This window comes from Aulonocara stuartgranti (genome assembly GCF_965226115.1).
Source record: "Aulonocara stuartgranti genome assembly, chromosome: 5".
NCBI lineage: Eukaryota > Metazoa > Chordata > Actinopteri > Cichliformes > Cichlidae > Aulonocara > Aulonocara stuartgranti.
This window is the reverse complement of record NC_138943.1, coordinates 17,227,026-17,249,488: the sequence shown is the minus strand read 5'-3', so window position 1 is coordinate 17,249,488 and position 22,463 is coordinate 17,227,026. Positions and strand designations below refer to the sequence as shown.

Below are 22,463 nucleotides of genomic sequence, written 5' to 3'. Positions count from 1 at the left end.
TGTATCATATTTATCTAATAGACTCCAATTTGTACATGTAAATGGAGAGTCCTCTTCGCACACTGAGGTTAATTATGGAGTTCCACAGGGTTCACTGCTAGGACCAATTCTGTTTACATTATACATGCTTCCCTTAGGCAGTATCATTAGAAGACATAGCATAAATTTTCACTGCTATGTAGATGACACCCAGCTCTATCTATCCATGAAGCCAGGTAACACACACCAATTAGTTAAACTGCAGGAATGTCTTAAGGACATAAAGACCTGGATGGCCGCTAACTTTTTGAATTGAATTGAATCATTGATAGTTACACCAAAGGAAAACAAATTTCAAACCACAAACAAATTCTATGAAAATACTCCGGAAATATGAACACCACCAACACAGCATAGACCCAAACATACACACAAGGTGCAAAGAGAATGTTTTTTCTCAGAAAACCATCAAGAACATTAAATGAGACTGTGTCAATAAATCCTCACAAACAGTAGTCAAAATTTGTTTAATGTGATTTTAAAAACTTTATACTACACATGTATTTTTGTTTATTTGTTTTCTTTATGATATGCTCTTACTGAAGTGTCAGGTTTGGGTGGCCAGAAGAGGGAGGGCATGACAACTTACAGGTGAATTTGCATAAAACAACCTATCATTATGCACTGGTATATAATTATACTCCTGTTATTGCTTTGGCTTACTGGCGATATGGCTTCATGTTTCACTCTGCTGGTTTTGTGCTGTTTCTTTACACTGAGCTGCAGTGAGAGTTTGCCTGAATGGGTCAGCGACATTTCTCCCAACCTCTTCAGTTTGTCTGGGGACATTATGCTTGGAGGGCTCTTTCCCATTAATGATGTCACCAGTAATCTCAGTGACATAACAGAGACCAACCAGATAAGCTGTAAAAGGTAAGGATGGTTATGAACAACCATTTCTTAATAATATGAGAATCAGAATAACTGTGTATGCTAACCCTGATTTACAACGACTTCTACTGTTTTCTGCTTGTGGCTGAACAGTTTAAATTTACGCACACTGGGACTTGCTATAGCCATGAAATATGCAGTGGATGAAATCAACAGAAATCAGACTCTCCTCACTGGCATCAAGTTAGGTTATGAAATCTATGACACATGCAGACAATCTTCAATTATTATAAAGCCCACTCTGTCCTTCCTCACTGAAAAATCCGACCAAGAACTACCTGTGCAGTGTAATTACACTGACCATGAGACCAGTATAGTTGCAGTGATTGGTCCTCTTGGCTCAGAAATGGTGTCAGTCATTGGAAAACTTGGAAAAGATTTGACTCATTATGCAATAAATATTTCAAATGTAAAAATAAATCTTTAAAAACTCCATGTATTGGTGCCAGGTTATATCACAGAAAAATTAACTTGTTCTTTTGGATTTGGTTTTGTTCAGCAGTCAATTTAACCTTTTTTAACCCTGATAAACATAAATTAGAGGTAAGTATCTCTGATTTTCTGTTTTTAATTTTCACACCAGATTAGCTATGGGGCCACCAGTGACAAGTTCAGTGATAAACTTCTCTACCCGTCATTCTTTCGTACTGTGCCAAGTGATAAATGGCAAGTGGATGTCATGATAAAGAAAATAGAGGAGTTTGGCTGGAACTGGGTGGCAATTGTGGGCAGTGACGAGGAGTACGGGCAACGAGGTGTGCAGATGTTCACTAAAATGACAGTAAACAAATTGGCAGAAAACACATCTGTCTGTGTGGCCTATCAGAGTCTGATTCCAGTGTACACTGACCCCAAACCAGCGATCAAAACCATCATTCATAACATTCGAGTGACCAGTGTCAGAGTGGTAGTGGTGTTTACTCTTCCAGAGCCAATTGTGGCCTTTTTCAAAGAGGTTGGTGAAGCAGAAGTTTAAAGCAACTAAGAAATTTATTATAATCTATTAGTGTATGGAGTTTGTTCAGTACCGGTAAACCATTTCATTTTTTCTAGGTTATCAGGAGTAATTTAACGCTTGTGTGGATTGGCAGCACAAGTTGGGCAATACATACTCGAGTGACTTCTCTGCCCAACATTGAAACAGTTGGCACAGTCATTGCATTTGTTGACAAAACAGACACCCTCGGCCTGTTCGCCGATTATGCAATGGAGCTCTTCAAGAAAGTCACAATCAATCAGTCAAACAATCCCTGACCACAATGCTGGAATTTGTTACCAGACAACATTAGCATAGTGGAAGCACCTGCAGTCCAGACATCAGCTTTCAGTGTGTATGCTGCTGTTTACAGTGTAGCACAGGCACTGCATAACCTGCTGGAGTGCAATTCAACTGCCTGTAAGTGGGGATCTGGAAGTAAAATCTATCCCTGGAAGGTGATTTTTTTTTCACCCAGTACATATAGTTAGGTCTTTAATTTGCAGGCCAAAAACACAATTCTTAATAGGTATATAATTTTGCCTTTGTGCATCACTGCATTTTGTATTTTAAATCAAACAATTAAGATGTGAGTGAGATGCAGATTGTCAGCTTTTTCTCATCATTAGGACATTTCATTAATTCTAATACAAATTCCTAAAGCTCGTTTTCAAATATAGTTAGCCATTTTAAGAGGTTCAAGTAATTAACAAGTAATTAAACTAACAATTTTAAATTTCATACTTATATTAAACTATCATAATTATACTTGGATGAAAATCCAATAACCACTTCTTTACCCCTTGTTCTAAGCCCCTCTGTATTTCCTTTCATGAAAATTACAGTGAAACACTATAAAATTCAAATTTAACACAGAATGAATATCAAATATTATGCTTCATTTCTTATGGCTTAAGAAGGGAACAGGATTTATCTTTTTATGGTACTGGGATCGTGACCCAGTGTTCTGTGCTTTGCACTTTTGAATCTCGTTAAATTAATTTTGAATTTGAGAAGCGAACCTAGTTTCTAGATTTTATTATGTTGGGTTTTCTTGTTTAATTCAGAGGACTAGAAATGGTATCGTTTGGTAATCCCTGGTAATTTTCCTTCTATATTGTTTAGAAATCTCTAGGTTAGTTTTAAGTTAATCTAGGGTTATCAGTTTATGTTCCCGCTCCTTTGGTCTGGTCTCTGTGTTTTGTTCCTTGGCGTTCCCTCCTCTCTGTCATATCTCTTGCCCTCTCTCTCTCGTCCCTGTGCTCTGTCTCCATGTTCTTCTTCCTGTGTTTCATCCTTTGTCTCCCCCAGTCTGTCGTTTGTTTCCATGTTTGTTTATCTCCGTCTTTGTCAGGGCTGGGTGTCCTTGTCTTTCTATTTTATTTTCACAGTCCCTCGTGTCATGTGCATTGTGTTCAGTTTCGCTTCCCCTGTCTCATTATGCCTGATTTGTTGCTTTTGTGTTCCCATATGTCTCCACTTTTCTTAATCGCCTTCATGTGTATATATTGTGTCTGTTCCCATTTGTCCCTCGTTGGAACGCCAGTTTAGCATTTAGTTTTGGCCAGTTTAGTTTTTTGTTAGTAAAGTCTTATTCTTCTTTTGGCCTTTTTTGTATTTCATGCAGCCTTAAATAGTTGGCTTGCCTTTTCTTAAGATTAGTTTTGTCTGCTTTTGGGTCCTCTCTTCAAATACACCATCTGCGCACACAGATCATGACAAATACAGCCATGAAACTGCTGGTTAGACAAATTTCTAATTAATTTTGAGCCTCTAAATGTGGGGGAACATGAATAATTAATGTCTTTAATTCATAAGCAGTTAATACAATTTTTTCTAAAGGCAGTTTTTTCTCTCCTGGAATTAAACCTGAAAGTTTACACATCGATCATATATTGATCGACTGATTGGTCGTCAGTGGTTTGTGTACACGGGCAACACTACAACAAATTAATGACCTAACTGTAGATGATTGGACACAATTTCCAAACAACGGTGTCAATAATAACGTTAAAGAATTTTGCAGCTGTTGCAGGTTTTAAAGAACACTTCTGTTGACATAAATGGCACAGATCTAGACTTTGACAAAGACGGCAACCCAAACATAGGATACAATGTGATTCAGTGGGTTTGGACAAACTCATCTCAAGTGGACTTGTGAGAGAATATACTGAACAAAAATTGTTCCTCAATAAGTCTCTCCTTCGATGGCGCACTAATAAGGTAACTTTTGAAACTATGTTGTTACGGGAGTGATGAGTAAGAGAACCCAGACGCGGATCGCTCGTTAAGATTGAACAGTGTCTTTATTTACAGTGAAGCAAATCCAAAGTAATCCATAGTGCTAAGTCCCTTCCGTGCTCCCCTCGTGTGTCCATACAACTTTCGTAAACAGTGACGTCTCTCCTCTCGTATCTCCGTCTCACTCGTAGCCTGGAAAAAAGGCAAACAGATGCGGTTAGCCTCCCTCCGCTATCAAACGTTTGTCTAACACTCGCTGAATTCGAGTCACTACCCGGCTTGGTGGAATACTCCAGCGCTGTCTGTCACTCAGCCACATCATTAAATAGTTCTGTCACAATGGTGGATGATTGGCAGCAGCTGGCGAGGAATCAGTTGCAGGTGGGACCACTCAGAGTGGCGGAACTTCCGGGTCGGACATCTCCCGTTGCTACGCAACCGCGTAACAACTACAACGGAGACAAAAACAGAGCGGGAGAACAAACACACACACACAGGTCGCCGGTCGGGGCACCGTCGAACCTGACATATGTACATCAACTTATATTGTATAAAAGCTTTAATGTCCAGTGTATTTGACTTCTAAGATTTTTTACAGCAAATGTTACAAGTTCCTGAGTCTGCCTGTTCAGCAATGTGTGGCAAAGGCCAGGACCACAGAGTCAAAGGTGTCCATTCCTGCTGTTTTGACTGTATTGACTGTTTGGCAGGCACCAAATAAGGGTAATGTGGTTTTCCACCATTGTCTCCAATATGTGACCTTGCTTATTTGCATCTTTGTCAAGAAATAGAGAATAATCCAGCAGGTAAGCTTAACATAACATGAGAACAAGTCAATCTCGTGGGCATTCCTCTACCTGCCAGCACTTTTAAAATTCACTGATTAGCATGCTCCAGCCCGTTTTAATTAATTAAAATATTAGAGAATGTTTCATAGTTGTACAGCGTGAACCTTTCTTGGGCAGAAATGTGACTTCCAACAGTCACTGCATGCAGGGAAGAAATATTCTGACAAAATAACCCTTTAAAAACCCAAAATTGAAGTTTGAGGATGTTTAAGATTCAGTAAATCAGTAAATCACAGCCATCAGTTAAACTGATTTTTAAATGTTTTCATTTTTAATTTTTTCTTTTGTTTTTAACCAACCTAAACTTTTGTGCTTTCTCACTCATAGATGACATCGAGTGCACTAAGTGTCCCAACCACCAGTGGTCCCACAATCACAGCACGAACTGCACTGACCCCATCTTTAAGTTTTTCACCTAGAACAGCCAGGATGCTGTGATAATGATGCTGGTGGGGATGCTGCTGCTGGTATGTCAGGGTGCAGTGGGTGTCATGTTTCTGATGCATCGAGGAACTCCCTGTTAAAGGCTTCTGGGGGAACCTTGAGTTGTGTGGCTGTGCTCGGCACAATGGGAGCATGCCTGAGTCTGCTGCTCTTCCTGGGGGAGCCAGGGGATGTGGTGTGTCGTCTTCAGCTGCCCTGCACTTCCATTTTCCAAACTGTCACCCTCTCCGTTATCCTGTCCATCTCACTACAGGTGAGTTAAGACTGGTGAAACACTGCCACACAATGGCAGTGTGCAGATAGAAAGTATGCAGTGTTTAAATTATATTCTTCTCTCAGCTGTTCTGTATTTAATGTGATTAAAATAAACTTGTATTTTGATTGAACTTGTTATCCATACTTACAGGAATTACAGACCGACATGTATTTTTTAGACAGATTGTGTATGTAAATTGTCATATATATATATATATATAAAAACACCCAGCACGCCCCTGCGGGCGGTTTATCCTTCAAGCTCGGGTCCTCTACCAGAGGCCTGGGAGCTTGAGGGTCCTGCGCAGTATCTTAGCTGTTCCCAGGACTGCGCTCTTCTGGACAGAGATCTCCGATGTTGTTCCCGGGATCTGCTGGAGCCACTCGCCTAGCTTGGGAGTCACCGCACCTAGTGCTCCGATTACCACGGGGACCACCGTCACCTTCACCCTCCACATCCTCTCGAGCTCTTCTCTGAGCCCTTGGTATTTCTCCAGCTTCTCGTGTTCCTTCTTCCTGATATTGCTGTCATTCAGAACCGCTACATCGATCACTACGGCCGTCTTCTTCTGTTTGTCTACCACCACTATGTCCGGTTGGTTAGCCACCACCATTTTGTCCGTCTGTATCTGGAAGTCCCACAGGATCTTAGCTCGGTCATTCTCCACCACCCTTGGGGGCATCTCCCATTTTGACCTCGGGACTTCCAGGTTATACTCGGCACAGATGTTCCTGTACACTATGCCGGCCACTTGGTTATGGCGTTCCATGTATGCCTTGCCTGCTAGCATCTTGCACCCTGCTGTTATGTGCTGGATTGTCTCTGGGGCATCTTTACACAGCCTGCACCTGGGGTCTTGCCTGGTGTACTTCTGTACCTTCTTAGAGGATGTCCCACCAACTCAAACAGAAGAGGAGCCACAGCCAAAAGCACAGGAAAGACAATAAACAATTAAACTGGTTAATAAGAAAATCAAAGAATCATTCATTTTGAAAAACGTACTTTTTTTTTTTACTTCCTACAAGAATAGGAACAACTGTGTAATATATACCGTAGTTCAGTAGACTATAAAATCCACTAGATTAGATTGGGATAAGTATAAGCATTAGGGCTGCCACAAACGATTATTTTGATAGTTGACTAGTCACCGATTATTTATGCGATTAGTCGACTAATCAGATCATCATCCACTGGACATAAAACTACAGCTTATTGCACCAGCAGCATCTGCTCTTATATAACTATCATTAGCTTACAGCTTTAAGCTTTTAAGGTGCTAACTAAAAATAAAGACAAGATGATAGTTTATTCAATTTTAATGAAATTTGCAGATTGTTTCGGTGAAGTTTAATAAACTCCTTGCTATCTAAAATATAACAGGACACCGGAGTATATTCTCCAGCATCTCACACTTCTGATAATCAGCTGTCGTTTATTCAGCTGTGTAAAAACTATAACTTTAATCTCAGCCAAACCGATTTACTCAGGAACAAATAAAATACTAAAAAAAAAGCCAAACAATAACATTTTTAATTTATCTAAGTGACTCATATATATTTAACCTGAGTCGCGAAAGACAGCGGTGGGTTTGAAAACAATTTGCCGGGAGTCCGGTGTTCTCACGGCGCTAGTGACCTAGCCCCCGGCTAGCTATCGAGCTAGTGGGTAACAGACGTCTCCGAAAACGTCGGAGCGCTTTTGAAAATATGTGGTGTCCTGATAAACTGACCAGATATTTGAGGTTTACACAGCTACATTCTCGCCTGAAAATATGTTAAACGTTTATTTTGTGACCCAGAAAGAATAATAAGAGTAATATTAAAACTAACTAGCTACCGCCATTGTTGGAAACTAAGCTGGGCCGCGCTATGAATTCTGGGACACAGCTGCTTCTTCTTCTTCGGGGTTTAACGGCAGCTGGCATCCTTGTACATGCTGTGCTGCCATCTTCTGTTTCAGTCCGTTATTACACTCTTAAATCCTGCTATTATTCCTGCGTCTTTTGCGATCTTACAAAGCTTCAAACGACACGTCGACTATTAAATCAGTCGTCGACGATTTTGATAGTCGACGTAATCGTGACTAGTCGACAAATCGTGGCAGCCCTAATAAGCATATAAGCATTTTTTCTCAATGTAACAAATACATCATATAACACAAGAGTACAGTGTGCATAGATACAGTAGTAGCATGTAATATTTTACTAGTTGTTACAAAAATATATTCATACTTGATTTAAAACGTTTTTTAAAAAAAAAGAATTATCTTTCAGGATTGTTGTTTCACTTATCCTTTTGAGAGTCACAGCATTAAGTGAATAAAAATGCAATGAAACAATGTTCTGTGTAATGTTTTGTTAATTTAAGGTATGACTTGTGTTGTGACTTATGTTATAAGGTTATGCCTCAGAGTAATACACGCGGCATTAGTGGAATCTTATTATTGTTTTTATGAGTTTAATTTTTTAAACTGGTAAACATGGAGTTATAACCTTGCTTTTTTGTATTGCGTTTTTCTTGTTTGTACCAGAACCGGCAAGCTGTCAGATTAATGACTAGAGTGTGAACTACAATATTCAACTTTTAAATAATACTTATGTTGGGGTCAAGAATAGAACTGAAAATGCAGTACAAGATCATAAAACTTAAGTATTGTATATTACTAAATATACTACGGAAATCAGAGGGGTAAATATATGCAAAATGCAAATTCTAGGAGTTTTTCTGTGTACTTGGTGATCAGAGCAATAGTTGTTATAGGGAAGTTCTTGGCTGGGGGACAGAGTAAGCACCATAATACACAAATACAAAGTATGTTAATAATTTTAAAAACGTATATACTTTTGTGTGTGTGTGTGTGTGTGTGTGTGTGTGTGTGTGTGTGTGTGTGTGTGTGTGTGTGTGTGTGAAGAAAATCCACAATTATATATTGTTTAAATAATTTAATCACAGCTGCTTTCAAGAGTGTTTCTTTTATATATTTATATATATATATATATAAAATATATATATGAATACATTTCTCTAAATTTGTAGATTTCATAAAACCCACAACCACTATTGAATAAGAATGAAAGAATTGTTTAATCGTGTGTTTAATTTTGTAATAAATGATAAACTCATTGGTGAGAGCCTGCTGTCTGAAAGACTAAGCCCAGGGACTGTTTGTCCCAAAACACCTAGCAACGGTTGCTAACAACTCAGGCCTCTGTTACGGAAGGTGGTGAAGGGCTCGGTGGCCCTCATCGTTACAACAGGTAAGATAAGATGGTATTTGTCATTAATAACATAACACTCTTCTCGCGTAGCATTCGGGGGCAAGCTAACAATTTCTAAACTCAACATATTATATATATTACACAACAGCTGGCATGAAACACGCAGGTGTTTTTGGTAACCTGTTAACTTAGCTTAACTTAGTTACAGAAAACTACAGCAAGAGTTATGAAGATATATTTATTGTTTATTGTAAACGCACTGTAACTGTGTCATTCAAAGTGCACAAACCACATGATATAAAAAACAGTAAATAAATAATTGGGGAAAAAATGACTGATATGTCTCTAAGATTTAGGCTAAAGCTGCTTAAAGTTTTGACTTATTTGAACAAATATTCAACGTCTAATTTTAAAAGCAGAATATGAAACTAAACAGCAAGGGGAGAAGATGTAATATAATAATAAATGTAATGCTTTTTCCTCAAATAATTAGTCAGGGATGTTCATGTTCATTGTAGCCATGCCTCGAGGAAGATCAGCCGCAAGCGCACGCTCAGATAACAGTGAGGTTGATGTTGATGGAGCAGGTAAGGTTTTCTGTGTTGGTATTATTAACTGTTCTTATTTCGATTGAAACAGCTGTAACATCATGTGCACATGATATTGTTCTTAAGTAGAAGAGATCGCCAAATTGCAGAGACAGTTCAGGATCATGGAAGGAGATCTGCAGGCCTACAACATGCAGACCCGGAAACAGATCCGCAAACAACAGTGAGTAAAAGCTACACCTATACAACATAGTTAGGAGTCTGTGTATTTTTTTCTCTTCAGTCTCTTGTGTCATGTGGATAAAGGCAGGAGATAGAGGTGCTGCAGAAGGAGCAGGAGGAACTGCAACGAAACCTCGGTGCCTGTAACAGCTTGGCCCGTCAACAGCAGGAAAACAAGGACATCCAGACTATTCAGGTCCTGCTTGAGCAGAGAGAAATGCTGGAAGAGGAGCTGCAGAAAGGCAAAAAATGCCAGCAAGAGCTGAAGAAGGAGGTTAATTATGAGCTTTCATATTATTTGATACTTCCTCGTATTGTTTCATGCTTACCACGATTTTTATGTGCTGTTTTTAGATCTCCAGCATGGAGTCGAAGCTAGCAGAGTTGAGAAATGGAGCTGTTAGTAATAGTAACGCTCAAAGTTCCCCAGAACAGCGAATCCAAAAGTCCATACGCACTATGGAATACAAACTGAACAGAGTGAGTCACGAAGCACGCTACAGCCAAATACCCAGAAAAATGAACTAAATGTTAAATATCATGAAATTCATGTGTTCTTTGTCAAGGCCTTGACTCGCTTAAATGAGCAGTTGACCAAAAACAGCCAAGTGAGAGAGGAGCTGCATACTCTTTATATTGAGCGTGTTCGTTTTCAGCAACTACACAACAGGCTAAGCAAGGTCAGAGGTCACATCACATTTAATATGATCTGGAGGCAAATATTTTTGTTATTTGGCATTTATTTACTTGGGTTTCATTACATTTAAATAGCAGGTGCAAACTGAAAACATGTCTCCACATGAACATTTGTGTTATAGGAACTGCAGGAAGTACGCAAGAAAATTGGAGAAGTAATCAACCAGTCCTCTGCTGCTTATGACACAAGGTGAGATTTGAGATTCAGTTTCTATTAAGGGCAAAAAAATGTCCGCATGTTATTCAGTTCAAGCACTAATTGTTATCTGCACCTTAGGGTGGAGGCTCACTCCAAGGCAACAATGATAAAAGAGAAGGCACTGAAGGACCGTGACCAGTACAGCACTGAGTTGAAGGAGCTGGAGAGGGTTATTGCGCATGAGTCCACCCTGAAAACGTTCATGATCGTCAAGTGCAGTGATGCAGGCAGGCAGGACGACGAGCATGAAATGGGACCTGGACAATGTAAGAGGCAACCAGTGTGTTGTAGCTGCTATGTCTGTTTATATTAATGATATTAATCAAGTTATTCAATGAAATTCAGTTTTATTTATATATTGCCAAACCACAATAGCAGTTGCCTCAAGGTTCTTATTATTGTAAGTTAAAGAACTATCAATAATACATGTTATGTATGTTGTGACAGAGTTGATGATAATAATAGAACTAGACCACTTTACACTTATGCTTAACAAGTTTTCAGACAAAGATTAGTAATGTACAGTACAGTGCTGTATGTAACCCAGTCTACATGTAGCTAAAATGTAAGCGTAACACAGTGTCATTCTCACAAAGGATACAAGAAAGCTTTATGGTAGTTTGTACTGAAGTAATCTGGGAAACAGAAGAGTAGAGGGGAAATAAACTCACAGGAATGTAACCAGAAGTGACCAGAAATTACAAAACAACACAGGAATTGGCTTGAACCATAAACACACCAAAAAAAAAAACCATGAGAAGCCAACTGAGATATACATTTAAGCTGCCTTTTTTTTATTATTAAGTTGGAAACTGTGCTCTAGCAACATTACAGATGGTACTTAAATATGAATATTAAGAATGTTTCAAATGATAAAGTACACTATACAGTCTTAAGTACTGGGACACCTACACATTACATCTATAGGAGCTGCTTAGCAATGGAAACCCATGCCATGAAACTCCCGGTGCACAGTTTTTGTGCTGATGTTAAGAGAAGGGTTGAAGCTTCCTGAGCATTACTGGGGATTAATGACTTTTATACAGTAATTTCCACAGGTATATTTTATATAGAACACCTAAATTCAAAGATGAATCAGTGTGGCCTATTGCTTTTGTCCAAATGGTGTATGTTTATGTGGTCTTCTCCATCTCCATGGCTATGACCTGTAAATTGCCAAATCCTTTTCAGTGTTTCTTTTGGTCCCCAAAATTAAATTTTTCCTGCAGCAAAACTATTAACAAATTGTTAAATGTTAATATAGAATAACATATTTAAAAGTGCAGCAACAAAGCAGAAAATTCAGTAAAACAAGTTTGCTGTTGGCTTAGAAACCAGTAAAAATGGGAAGGCACAGTCAGTCTTGCCAGCGTGTCCCTGGCTGCTTTAATATAGATCTCAAAAGGATCGCTGTTGCATTTCTGGTTAGTGACTTAACTGTTCAAAAGGAAAAGAAGACTGTGTGTAAATTTCTTGGGGACATTTGGAACAAGTTTGGTCCAGACTGACAAGGTGGGGGATGGGCTTTGTGTTTCATAGCTTTGGAGCCGAAAGAGCAGTCCAGGATGGACTCTGGAGAAGAGTCACTGGATGCTCTAGAGGAGGCGTTTGAAAGGATTCGGATTGCTACAGGGGAGGAGAACCTGGACCAGCTGGTCACCAGGTACATTCAGGGTAAGTCTAACAAACCAGCTCTTTATCTCTGTGTTTTTTGTTTTTACTTTAGCTTACATTGTCTACATACAGTAAAATTCAATGTATGTAAGATCCCACTTGGAAAACAGGGATAATTGGACTTGGTGTCTCACTGCTGTGTTGCTGTTTTGCTCTTCAGTTGAAGACCGGAACTTTGCACTTTTCAATTTTGTTAATGAGCAAACCAATGAGGCTGAGGCACTGAAGGAAGAAATTAGCAAGGTAAGTGTGTTTTTCCCCCTTTAAATCACAAAAATGACATATTGTTTCCCAGTGCAGTTATGCAGTGTGCACACACTTTTGTTATACAATTTACAAATAAGCCAAAAATAACAACAACAACAAAAAACTCTGAAAGACGAAGAAATATTAGGAAATTAGATCAAAGCTAATGATTAAGTTTAGGAAGTGTCAGGGTGTGCTGGGTGGGGAGGTTTGTTCATTTATGTTTTTAACGTGCACTGTATATATGTCTGTTTGTGCTGGAATTTGCCTCTCGGCAGATCAAACAAGACATGGAGCAGTTTCGGGTTAAAGGTTTACAGCAGGAACGACAGCACCAATCTTTGTTGCAAGATATTGATGAGCAACTAGAGGGAGTTTTATCTCAAAGAAAGGCCAACGAGAACCGAGCCAGCATCATAAGCGAGATCCTGGACAAGACTAAAACAGGTTGATTTATTTTGCATATTTTGTTATCATTACAACTAGTAATTTCTCATAACTCCATACATCCTTAAGGCTTTTTTTGCAGTGAAGGTCCCAATAATCATGAAAATTATCAAAGCTCTCAAGCAATCACAAGCAAAAACAAAAAGCTAAAACATGCTACTGCTGTCACCTGGATATTTATTAAAAAAAAACAAATTAAACAGTTCATGGTTTCTCTTCCTTATCGCAGGTGTAAACAACATCTTCACTAAAGTAGAGTGCGACCGCTCAGCGATAGAAGATATGCTGGGCTCCTCCAGTGGGATCACTGAGAACAACATAATGTCCTACCTCAGCTTAGTGGAGCAGAAGACCAACGAACTGCTCACTGTGCAGGCTTTCCTCAGTACTAAAGTAATCAGGCTGGCCTTTTAACATATGTATATATTGTTTTCTTTCCTGTGATACAAAGATTCTGCATTTAAAACTCTTACAGGATCTAGAAGACCCAGCAGGCTTCCCTTTGGGTCAGAATCCAAAACTACTTCAGCAGAATATCAGCATCCAACCTGCAGTCAACAGGTCAGCTGTTTATCTGTTCATTTTGAAAACTGTGTATTTCTCCTTCTTCCTCCTCCTCTCTTTCAGCTTCTCCATTTAGGAGAAGCAGATCAACTGCTTCCTTCTCACTCTATCCCTAGCATCCTCCTTGGGCACACCAACCCATCTCAACATCCACAAATCCTCTCTGTGGTCTTCCTCCTCCCTGGCAGATCCATGTTTAGTACCCTTTTTCCAGTATATTCACTATCCCTCCTCTGCACATGTTCAAACCACCTAAGCCAGGGGTCTCAAACTGGCTGGTGTCCTGAAACTTTTCTATGTTACCCTGTTGCAACACACCTGAATATAATTAGTAGGTCATTAGCAAGACTATAGCACTTGACTGCACACTGAGGTGGCAATTCAGCCATTTGATTCATGTTACAGCAGCTCATGAATGAATGAACATGGTGCAATAAAAGTACTTTTAGAAGTATATATTTTTCCAAACATTTACATTTACTTAAATTTACTTCAGTAGGGTTAGGGATTGCCACTTCAGCATGCAGTCAAATTCTATGATCTTGCTAATGACCTAGTAATTTTATTCAGGTGTGTTGCAACAGGGACACATGGAAAAGTTTCAGGACATCGGAACTCAAGGACTGGAGTTTGAGACCCCTGATCCAAGCCATGCCTCTTTAACTCTGTCTCCAAACCGCTCACCCTGAGCTGTCCCTTATTGTCCCTAATAAGGGACAGTCCCTATTTTCCCTATTTCTTCATGTCCATCCTGGTCACTCCCATTGAAGACCTTGACATCTTCGGCTCTTGCGCCTCCTATCTTTTTATCAGTGCAACCATCTCCAAACCATACATCAAAGCAGGTCTCTCTGCTGTCTTGTAAATCTTTCCTTTTACTTTTGCTGTAGTCCTTGGGTCAGAACTGTGTATTTGCAAATAAATAAATGCAACGCATTGGGTTGATGAATGTGTGCATCTAACTTAGATCCATTAGCGTGGCGTATAATGCAGAAGAGTCTCCTGTTACTGATGAAGAAGAACGGCCACTCTCACAAGGGGAACTTCGCCAAAGGATAATGAAGGGAGTGAGTGCAGTAATAAGTCCCAGATGTACCCCAACATGATAATTTGGGATATATGCACTGGTCAGTTTTTGAAGCTCATCTGGGGGGTTTTTGGGGGGGGATTTTTTGATTTCCAGGTTCTGGAGAAAGAGTTCTGCACGACAGACAGCAACAAGACCATCAAAGATCAGTCTGCAGTTCAGAGTCAGATCACACCCACCGGAAGAGGCAGTAATCTGAAACACTGACCCCACCAGTCCAGTAAAGATGCACATTTTAAAAACAGGATCATTGTCATTTACTGTACAGATCAGCGAAGGCCGTGATAGCTGATAGAACCAGCTACCACATGTAACATTTCAAAGCCTAATTATGTTGTATGTTTGTCATCTTTTATGATGAATCATTGGCATGGTCTGCTGTATTGTACGTAGCTCTGATTTGCTTAGGCGGGACTAATTAGCTTAGGAGCTATAAAGTCTCTAGTAACCAGCTGTCCTTTTGATGTGTTACTTGCCATCTGGCTTTGACTATACAATCCAGTTCCAGCACAGCCCTCCCTCCCTGGCAGCGCTTTATTACATGATACTTGCTGCCATGCTCAGACAAAAAGGTTGGGGGCAGCAGAACCTTTTGTAATTCTAATTGACATGCTGAGAATAAAAAAGGTGATTTTTTAGGACCTTTTAAGGCTCTATGTACTTTGGGATTTTAAATACATTCTTTTGAACAGAATAACAATGTTTATTTTCAGATATTATTTTGTTTATTTTACAAATGATGATCATTGAGAAGAATATGCAGGTAACTGGATGTTTTTGTTAACCAGGGGAAGGGGGGGGGGGGGGGGGGGTGCAAATTAGATAGATATCATTAGTCAGAAGAGCATCAAATAAACTCTGAGCTCTGACTTCCCCTTTAGCTTTTTTTCTGTTGTCGCACATATCAACCATTTAACATCAGTCCCTTTTTCCACTCGGTCTGTTTGGAAGTGAAGGGAGACCGGGTACATTAACATATTATTTTCACGTGAGTCGGTAATATCAACAGCATTTTAAAAATTCTCTTTGATCCCCAGTTTGAAATGTCTCCTTATCCAAACATCCTGCATCAAATCTGTGTTCGGGGCAAATATGGCACGTACTGCAGAGAGCAACTTCCTCCAGCGGAGAAAATAGAAAATCAGGATGTGGGATTTATTTAAAGAAATATATTTGAACTCAGTGAAACAATAAACAAAGATTTTTACTATATTTAGATTTTAAAGGTCACACTGATGCCACTGTGCTTTTTTTTTTTTTTTTACTTCGTGGGCTGAACAAGGCAAAGGGGGGTAAGTGGAGAAAACTGTACCTGTCTGGACAAACAAGAAAAGACACAATCAGGTCATTATGCTAATCATCTTCAGTTTTGTGGGGTTTGTTTTCTTTGTTTGCTTTAATTAGCCTCTCAGCTAAACCTTTCTTTCCTTATTTAATTTGACAGTAGCGATTTGGTGAAGTGAAACTGCTACTCCGTAAACATAAATGACTGATCAACCAGTGGCTCGGTTTGCTCAAGATAATCCCCCTGGTGCAGTCTTAACTGTGTCTATGAAAACAGATTATGAGAGATAAAAAGTGGTGCTGTGGCAAAGCAGAGGGGTGGTGGGAGATGAGATGGAGGAAGGCTGCTTTCTTTGACATTCGACTCTCACTTAGCCCCCTCCGCTGCCAAGAAATTCTCTGTGCACACGGCTCTCTGCATTGCCATAGAAACCTTCCTTTTAATCACAACAGAAACCTCATTTCCTGCTCCTGACAAAGAGTCCTCATTGCCTGTAGAGACCGCCCTGCATCAGCCATTTCCAAAGCCCACCTCCTTCTTCAGATCTCAACCTACCAGCAGCAGCCCTCCCTTTTTTTCTTTTTTTACCCCTCCTCTCTTTATAAGCACATTTCCCACCTTTTCTTCTCCTTTAGCTCAGCTGCCATTTTATAGGTCTTTTTTCTTCATCTCTCCTTTTCTTTTTTTACTCCATTTTTTCCTTCTTTTTTTTTTTTTTGCACTCTTTGGTTGAGGCTATTTTATTCAATTCAACTCAACTTCAGTTGGATTCAAAGATCTGTTCCTAGAAACACCTACAACACCCACAGTCATGCAAACGAGAACATGCAGGTACATGTGCTATTTATCCAAAGTTGCATCTGGCAGCTACGTGCTTCTCCGTCTTCAGTATGTGTCCAGGGCCCCATCTTTATCTGTTCCTCGTCTACAGCAGCCGATGTCCTCCTATGGCAGTAATTGTGTTCCTCTCAGTTCCTCTTCATAATAAAACAAAAAAACAAAGACACTGTTTAAAGAAACCGGGATTTTAAGTTCTGGTCAACTTTCATATCACAAAAGACTGAACTTTTCTTAAAAAATCTGCTCTGACTTGCTGACCTCACTCTTACTCTGGGGGCAAACTGTGCTGGAAGTACAATGCCTTGTTCCCGCCGACTATTACGGGACTGTTATCTGGACCAGAAAATACCCCTGTACTCTGTCTGCGCTCTGCCCTCCACCTCCTTCTCCTTTTCGCTCTTATTTGTTTATTTGGGAACTTTGCCAGGTATTTCCCCAGTCAGTCAGTCTGTCTGCACCCACAATGCTCCCTCCCCCATCGAAGCACCCCTCTCACTCACCCTCCCCTCCCCACCAGTGACGTTGCTAAGCAACCAGCCACCATGAGAGCCGGTGCATTTTCTAGCCAATCAAATCACTTGAGCCTATATTTCAAAGCGTCGAGGAAACGAAGATGATATCACCTTTTAAAATAAAGCCCTTCTTCATTCGCGTGGTTCACACGTTGCACGAAAGCTGCAGCTTCTTCTTACTGCGCATGTATGCCTCTGAGGACTGAGCTTTCAAGTGCCGGTGTCCCTCCTGCAAGTGCCGTCAGGCCACCACTCGGTGGCAGCACGGCCGGTTCTCTGCTTACCACACATGAGCGAGTCTTTTTTTTTTTGTACTGCTGTTGCTAAGCAATCCTGATTCTCATACCTTACCTGTGAAACATTTGTGATTTCTTTTTTTCTTCTTTTTTCTTTTTTTTTTACAGATGTCCCTGACACCATTTTGTCTTTGTTATCACCATTTTGCAAAGCACACCTATTGCCCACAATAAAGAGCTGCTCAACATCCGAGATTTTAACCCGCCAGGCTGGGATATTGTTGCAGTTCGGATATGTGTGCAGATAAACCCTGTGTGTTTTCTGCTGAAAATGAATGAGCTTCGGGTTAAATATTAGCCTTTGACAGTTTCAGTTGGCTTCATCTCATCATGCAGAAGGCAGGAAATGTGCTCTTGAGTGATTAGGCCTGCAGCTCTCGTCTTCCACTTTACCAGCAGTGGAGAGATCTGTGTTTCTTGTTCCCCATGTGTGCAGACCTCTTTCTCTTTTGATGTTTTACACATCATTCAACTGATCAAGTCTAATTTTTTTTTCTCGTTATCACTGATTTGTTTTGCCTTTTATTACTCTCCAGCCCCCCCCCCCCCCCCCCCCCCCTCCTGTCCCCCTGTGTGCAAGTCCCTCATCTCAGCTTTGGTTGCCGTGCAGATGGCTCTTTGTTGGTGCTTCACAATGGGTCTAAGGTCAGTGTGCCTCTTGCCATCCACATACTCAAAACTTCTTCACTCCAGCTGTCTCGTGGCTTTATTTGCAGTTCGTCCGAGCTGATTTTCTAGCACACATCATCTTGTAAACTGTTATATTGTGTTCTTTAAGAAAGAGGAAGTCATAAAACCACACATGTAGCTTAGAGATAGCGTGGACATCCCAGTCTGCGAACACGTGAGCCGTTATGATCTTGTTTGCCGTAACTACACTACACCGAGGTCCTCTATGTAATCACCATAGTGCTCCTCACATTCGATGAATCTTAAATGACGTGTCAGTTTTAGTCGTGCTTGCTTTTGGAGGATCTCTGAGACAAACCAGACATCAGAATATCAGATCAGCCAAAGAAATAGAAATGCAAATCTACCATCTGCTCTGTGATCCCAAACTACCCCGTGTTCATCACTCAAGAGCCACTGTAATAGTTACAGACGGTTTTTGCCAGTAATATAGAGACAATAAGATACTTTGTTTTCAGAAGAGTAAACCAAGAAACAGTGGGGCAAGCTCTCACAGAAAGATAAGTGCAAACAGCACCTTTGAAAAGGGATTTTTCAACTGCTAATCTGCTAATCCCTCAGAATAAAAAGGAGATTAACCATTCTAATCTTTGACATCTTTAGAGAAACATGAGGCATCTATAATGATAATGTAAAGCATTGTATTGGATGCAGGTTACACTAGAAGTATAAAACAAAATCTGTGCAAGAAATCGCCAAGTTGTTCAGTGTGCAAAGAAAAAAATTTTTTAAACTGCCGGGCCCCGCAAGGTTGAGCAACAGAGCCATGAGGTCTCGAGGCCAGCGTGAAGCAGTAAAGAGCAGGTAGAGTGAAAGGCGGGAAACTAGAAGGAGGAGGAGCATTACTTGCAAAGCAGCAGGAATTACTGGAAATTTCCACTTTTCTCTGGCAACAGTTACATGGGTGGAGCTACAGAGGTGAAATAAATAAGGTAGACGAGTATGAGTTAAAATCAAGTGGTGAGGGTGGAGGAAAGCATGTCCTCCACCTTCCACTGTTAGATGTTAGGTTTAGGAAGCCCAATATGCATTTTTGTAGATCTTCATAGTATACCAGTGCTCTCAGTTGTTTTAACTTTACCTGCAGCACGGTTTCCTGTTTTATGTGTACAATCTCACAACAGATGTAAACAGATGTTTGCATTCTTTCTTATAATGCTTGTTCTGTCATGCATCCTTTTTGTTTAGTACTGCACTGACCGAAAAATGCCAACATGTCCTGCTGCTTCTTCACTGGAATAATAATTTCTCAAAAATGGATCCTATGTTCAGTTTCTGATAATTATTTGGAGAAGAAAGCAACAGGAAACTGTGGAGGATTACACAGCGAACAGAGACATGTTTGCAGACAGATGACTTACACGAAGAGTTCCTGATAAACAGAGCACAGTGTCCTTGCCTCTGTACCATTATTACAGTACATCTGCACATCATATCAGTCGTACATTTGTTCACTCATTGATTTTTTTGAGTGCTTTTAGGCGTCAGATGCACACCATAACCATTAGCGTACCCCAGGTGATCCCTTTTTGCCCATCAGTTTTCTAAAGCACGTTCACCAGCCGTGCTAGCTGGGAGATGTAGTTCTCTGGTTTTACTTTCAGGCCATGCAACAACAAAACTAGCTGATTAGGTTTAAAGAAACAATCATGGTTCTGTTTACAGTACACTCATTTAACAGTAGTTAGCACCTCTTTGAGGGCTTATTTTGCCCAAATGTCTGATCGCAGTATTTCCTAATCTCATTCATTAATAATGAGCCTCTAAACCATTTAATCCTCTCTGTGGTAGCTGTTTTCCCCTCACCTGAATGGGATAAGACACCTTTTACTGAACAATAAAAATGTGTGCCTCAGTTTAGGAGAACCTAATTCTTATTTCATTTACCACACAGTTTTTCATTAGATATTATTTCAATAGCAACAGTGTTTGTAACATGTAGTGGGTTTTTTCTTTTATAGCAGAACACCATTGCATCATAATCATCACACAAAGGGATGGAGACATTCATTATCTGAATTATGTTGAATTAATGACAAACACTGCTTCACATGAAAGCACACAGACCAAAAGAGAAAAAAGAACTCTACATCTGCCTTTTTCCAAATGTTTGAAGTCTCCACAGACTAATGCAAAAATAAATAAATAAAGAGAACTGCAAGAACCTAGAGAATATCCAGCTGAAGCTCTGGCTTTTCTGTGCCCCAGCTTTCATATAATTATTCTGTAAACTGATTGTAAGCTCTGTTTTTTAGACATTTATTAATACACACTGCACTGGATGTTAAGGTATTGCTACAATAAAAAACATTATTGTAGTGGGGTGGTGGTTTAATTCCTGGCTCCTCTAACCTGTATGTCAAGTATCTTTGGGTAAGGCTACTTGACAGATGTTATCATACAGGTTACAGCCCTCGGCTGTGGTTTAGACAGTAGCTACTTAAGAAGGATGCCTGCAGTTATTATTACAAAACACAGTATGAGTTTTTCCACCACTTGGTCCATCTCTAATCACAGTGTGCTGGCTGGTGCTTCAATAACTCAGAGACCTATACTACAGGGAACATTAGCTTCTGTTAGGGACGCCCATGCTCACAGGTGAACGGGTAAAGAGAACATATTATACTGGAAAAGCACAACTGTTTCAGAAACACTGATTGCAAACTCAAAACAAATAGATTTCAGCATGGAAGGATTTTTTCTGTAATGGGGTATGACATGTTGCAGCGTTGGAAGTTACAAAGCTGACCCGCTTTCTGACATCCAAGACAACTACAGCTTGTACCGTCTTATCCAGTGACCAGAGAGGATTACCAATGACAAACTGGACGAGAACAAAGCAGGAACCAACAGCCACACATATCCTGAGAAGAATGTGGAGCTGGTTTCGCCACACCCTTAGGAAGCCTATCAATAACATCACTAGGCGGGCTTTAACCTGGAATGCACAAGAGAATATATGGTGTAAGGTGCTAAGACCAAAATCCAGAGCAGACGCCCCTGTGTGGATTTTAGGAGAAGATTGGAGAGGAGTGTGCTGGAGGAGTGTTGTCAGTGGCCTATGCACCAGCGATGAGAGATAGTTTCCAGAAATCTTTTGGCAAAACTACAAGTGTACAGGTTGTTATTTTTGTCAATGGTCAGTATATATGCTGTTAATTAAAGACCACATTTTCTCACACTTGTTCCATGACTGGGCACTTGACTCCCAGTGAGAAGTCAACTTTATGTTGCCTCTATATTCTATATAATCGGCAGCCAGCCAATGCTGGACACAAAACAAAAGAGCTCAGTTTGCCCCCACCAATTTCTCCAATTATCAGGACCCTTCCCCCCAGCTGATCCTGAGCTCTGCTCCACGATGAACCCCACTTTGTTCTTCTCTAAAGTGCTGACATTCCACAAGTCAGGTCTGTCCTTTGTCCACACGAAATTACCGGGCTGAACTAACCTGAATTAACCTGGGCAACTTCCCATCTTTTATCTTACAACCTCCAACCCCAGCAGGTAAGATCTTAGCACTCAAACGAATGTTTCCCCAGGCAAGGCTGAACGGGTACAAAATATTTAATTTATTTTCAAACATGAGTCACAGTGAACACAAAGAAGCTTTTATGCAGTATTACTTTCTGTGGTCTCAATAATTTTCAGTGCCATAAAAAGTTTTCCTGCGCCTGTGGAAAGTATGGTAAACACCGTTCATGGCAAATAAGAGGTTTATGAAAATCACTGCATCTCTGTTTTAGTTTTATGCTTGACTGTCCTCTCTGAGCTCCAGGCTGGTCTTTTCTTTTACCTGCAGAAAGCACAAGCTACCCATAGATAGATTTTTTTTTCTCTCTCTAGCATATTGTTGGCACGTGGAAACATGTCGAGGTAGGCAAATGAGAAAAAAAAAGACAGGAAATGATCTCACAAACACCTCCCCTCTCTCTGATTGCTCCCATTTTCCAGTTGCAGGAACAGAGTGAGTAATGCCTTCTGCTGCTTTTCAGTCTGCTCCACTGTTCCTGCCATGGATTCACACTAGCTTTTGCACACACTGAGCTCATTACATTGTGGATTCCTGCTTCAGTGCGCTGGATTCTCTTCTCCGTGGTCATTCGTTTCCCAAATCCAAGGACACTGGTGTGATGAATGCCTTTTTTTTTTTTTGCAGCTTTGCGCATGAATTTTCAACCTCGTTGTAAAAACTAATGCTCTATCAATACAATCATCCGATACCTTGTTTAATATTTATACCAT

The 22,463-nt window shown here is 40.2% G+C and overlaps 1 protein-coding gene, 1 long non-coding RNA gene and 1 pseudogene across 4 annotated transcripts; 2 read left to right on the top strand and 1 right to left on the bottom strand.

Moving 5' to 3' along the window:
• Nucleotides 1-709: 709 nt before the first annotated feature.
• On the top strand, nt 710-5,732 carry LOC309706939 (taste receptor type 1 member 3-like; annotated as a pseudogene). The gene is made up of 7 exons: nt 710-912; nt 1,024-1,339; nt 1,514-1,885; nt 1,984-2,364; nt 3,933-4,129; nt 4,758-4,870; nt 5,323-5,732. The product of its transcript is annotated as a taste receptor type 1 member 3-like (transcript).
• LOC309706944 lies at nt 4,194-4,669 on the bottom strand. The gene is made up of 2 exons (XR_014276828.1): nt 4,422-4,669; nt 4,194-4,339 (listed from the first exon to the last, which is right to left on the bottom strand). It is a non-coding gene; the product is annotated as an uncharacterized lncRNA (long non-coding RNA).
• A 3,108-nt stretch (nt 5,733-8,840) lies between the features above and the next one.
• Nucleotides 8,841-15,374, top strand: odad1 (outer dynein arm docking complex subunit 1). 2 transcript variants are annotated; one of them, XM_082534901.1, is made up of 15 exons: nt 8,841-8,951; nt 9,431-9,499; nt 9,590-9,683; nt 9,767-9,956; nt 10,037-10,162; nt 10,249-10,362; nt 10,501-10,568; nt 10,656-10,843; nt 12,117-12,251; nt 12,412-12,494; nt 12,776-12,944; nt 13,174-13,337; nt 13,420-13,505; nt 14,476-14,575; nt 14,692-15,374. In XM_082534901.1, the coding sequence occupies exons 2-15, from the start codon at nt 9,433-9,435 to the stop codon at nt 14,800-14,802; spliced, it is 1,695 nt and encodes a 564-aa protein (XP_082391027.1). In that variant the 5' UTR covers nt 8,841-8,951; nt 9,431-9,432; the 3' UTR covers nt 14,803-15,374. The 2 variants fall into 2 exon arrangements, with proteins under 2 accessions (XP_082391027.1, XP_082391026.1); XM_082534900.1 differs by having other exon boundaries at nt 9,587-9,683.
• The last annotated feature ends 7,089 nt before the right edge of the window (nt 15,375-22,463 follow it).

Coding starts and splice junctions, on each gene's coding strand:
- odad1 (XM_082534900.1), top strand. CDS start 9,433: ATGCCTCGAGGAAGATCAGCCGCAAGCGCACGCTCAGATAACAGTGAG. Junction 10,569..10,655: donor TCTGCTGCTTATGACACAAG/GTGAGATTTGAG, acceptor TCTGCACCTTAG/GGTGGAGGCTCACTCCAAGG. Junction 10,844..12,116: donor TGAAATGGGACCTGGACAAT/GTAAGAGGCAAC, acceptor TGTGTTTCATAG/CTTTGGAGCCGAAAGAGCAG.